We start from the raw sequence: 2,832 nt of genomic DNA, 5'->3' as shown, positions 1-2,832 counted from the left end.
GAAAAACAGTAGCTAGCTGATGTTATCATTACCTAGCTACTGCGCATCCCTGCAACTCCCAACAAAGATAATAAAGAAGTGGGATGTCTCACTCTGTAGCTAAAACAGAGACCTAAACACACAGGGTGAAAACAGGATCTGCAGCAATGTGCAGTACAACAAAATTATGTTGTTGTTGTTTTTTTTGTTGTTTTTTAATTAAACATATTCTGGATTTGGGTTGGGAACCGGAGGGTCGCTGCTTCAATCCCCGTACAGACCAAAGTATGGTGGTGGACTGGTAGCTGGAGAGATGCCAGTTCACCTTGTGGGCACTGCCAAGGTGCTCTTGAGCATGGCACTGAACCCCCAACTGCTCAGGGCGCCTTTCCATGGGCCCCCCCCCCCCCCCCCCCCCCCCCCCCCCCCCCCACTCTGACATCTCTCATTAGTGCATGTATAGGTACTTAAAGGTACTGAACATGTGTGTGTAATTCAGGCCTGTGTGTGATAACAACAGTGTAAATTGTAGTTTCCCCTTGTGGGACTAATAAAGTATACATTATTATGAACCTGAAAATGAGCATAGTACGGACACTTTTAATAATTACACAAACAATCAACGTCTAACTTCCTCCTCTCCTTCCAGGTGAAGGACCTGGTGGCCAGGATCTACACCAAGTGGCAGATGCTCCTTCAGAGGACTAGGCCTCTCAATGTACAGTAGTCTTATACATACTTTTATATGAATATTTCATTTAGTTTTTTTTTTTCCTCTTTAAAAGATTAAAGCAGTATTCAGTTAAAGAAAGCTTAGTTCAGTTTAAGAGTCCTCTAATAAAGTCAAAAGTTTGTAAAATTCTCATTTACATTTTTGTTTTCCTTCTGTAGGGTAAGCTGTATGACTATTGGCAGCCTTTGCCTGTGGATACATTGACAAGCAGCCAAGAACAGCAGGAGATGGACAACAGTGATGATGGAGATGTGCCTGTGATGGACGAGGACGAAGAAGAGGAAACCAATGAAACTGAAGAGGCTATGACTATTATTACTGAGGACGAGAAGAAAAAAGAGGGAGATGACACAAACAAGACGGGGGACTTCATGAAGCCAGAAGAAATTGAGAGAGACAACGCAATGGATGATCCAAAGAAGACTGGGGACGATCTAAAGCCTGAAGAAAAGGAGGGAGACAATGCAATGGATGACACAAACAAGATGGGAGAAGACATGAAGCCAGAAGAAAAGGAGGGAGACAGTTCAATGGATGACCCAAACAAGACGGGGGACAATATAAAGCCTGAACTAAAGGAGGGAGACAATGCAATGGCTAACACAAACAAGACGGGAGAAGACATGAAGCCAGAAGAAAAGGAGAGAGACAATGCAGTGGATGACACAAAGGAAACGGAAACAATAGAAACCGTTCATGAGGAGTTGACCCAAGAGATGCCAGAGATGGTACACAAACTGGAAAAAGAGTGTACTGAGGCAGAGACTGAAAATCTGGTTGAGTCAAAAGAAACATCTCTCCACAACCAGGTTGCAGCATGTGATTTAGTGTCATAGAGATTTGTATTCATCAGCTTTTGCCTCAATGTTAAGCTCAATTTGCACATCTGCTTATGCTTTTCTATACCTAAAACCCATGTTTCATTGTCAATATAAATACTAATTGCATATTTATGAAAAAACTTTTTCTTTTTTAATAACTTGATATTAAAATCTTAAGTAAATGACTTCTCACTGCACCTCTGTTTACACTTGTAAAAATGTGTGCGCGTGTATGTTAAATACATTACTGTATTTGAGTGCCCACAACAACCTGTATTTAATTGGAGGGGAATTTATCCATCCTTGTCTTTTGGCTATGTTCATTTGTTAAAGTTAAGTAATTTCTCAATAATAGCTTATAATTCAGTCTGAACCTGATGTACCAACAGTATGATGTGACAATGCTCAAAATCTACTTGACTAGAACATGTTAAAGTTTCAATCTTAAAAACATTAGCATGCAATGAGGTTCCTCAGCCATTATTGTTTAATGTAGTAGTTATTATAAAACAATAGGTCTTTTTCACAGTAGACTGTTCATAGTAGGAAAAGCCCAGGTGTTACAAATAACATTAACGATGGCTCTGTTCTACTCAAATGTCTTCACATGATTTTTTGTCACAATGAAAAAGACCATAAATCAACATTCTAAAAGGTAGACAAGGTACATATCTTGTTTGTTGATTTGTTATAATTGTGTTGAATGTTTGCATTTTGTTAAATTCCCCATTTGGGAAAATATTTTTCTAATGATAAAAACTACTTTTTTATAGCTGTTGCCAAATGGCAAAATAAACTTTGTTTACAAAAGTCTTTGTTGCTTTTATAAACCAACACTATTAACCAAATAGTGTCAACTGAGTGAAAAAGACATTGTCCAAATAAAGGTTGTGACAAGCCTTAAACCTTTGGCATACAAAACACAACACTTTCAATAAACTATTAAGCTCACCACACATCCAAACCAGTCCACTCTCCAGTCTTATTACTGGGGAGAGAGAGTCCCCTGCTGGATATCCGTATCATTTCCAATTGTATTGCAATCAAGAGTTATTTGCATTAATTTATTTTACAAAAAAATATGTTTATTACAAGTTAACAACATGCTCAATAACTGAGAGGTTGTGTTGCTCTTCCAAAGTCAACTTACAACTTTTGAACAGGTGTCAATTGAATACACAGTGACCATTGGCATGATTATCCAGCCCGATGGCGCCTATATAACAACTGATGCATTCAAAGTTTTTTAACATTAATATGCGTTCCCCCAGCCTGCCTATGGTCCCCCAGTGGCTAGAA

At 38.8% G+C, this 2,832-nt stretch overlaps 1 protein-coding gene across 5 annotated transcripts in view; it reads left to right on the top strand.

The window, feature by feature from the left end:
- slf2 (SMC5-SMC6 complex localization factor 2) overlaps nt 1-2,343 on the top strand; it is a 13,082-nt gene extending 10,739 nt beyond the window's left edge. For 3 of the 5 annotated variants that reach the window (XM_032540702.1, XM_032540701.1, XM_032540704.1), the window contains 3 exons: nt 629-697; nt 871-1,098; nt 1,162-2,343. In XM_032540702.1, the coding sequence (XP_032396593.1) occupies nt 629-697; nt 871-1,098; nt 1,162-1,548 (684 nt within the window). In that variant the 3' untranslated portion in view covers nt 1,549-2,343. Of the gene's footprint in view, nt 1-628; nt 698-870; nt 1,099-1,131 lie in introns of all 5 variants that reach the window. The other 2 variants (XM_032540703.1, XM_032540705.1) reach the window with 2 other exon arrangements.
- Nucleotides 2,344-2,832: the final 489 nt, after the last annotated feature.

This window comes from Etheostoma spectabile, chromosome 17 (assembly GCF_008692095.1).
Source record: "Etheostoma spectabile isolate EspeVRDwgs_2016 chromosome 17, UIUC_Espe_1.0, whole genome shotgun sequence".
NCBI lineage: Eukaryota > Metazoa > Chordata > Actinopteri > Perciformes > Percidae > Etheostoma > Etheostoma spectabile.
The sequence above is the reverse complement of the archived record's forward strand: the minus strand, read 5'-3'. Positions and strand labels throughout refer to the sequence as shown.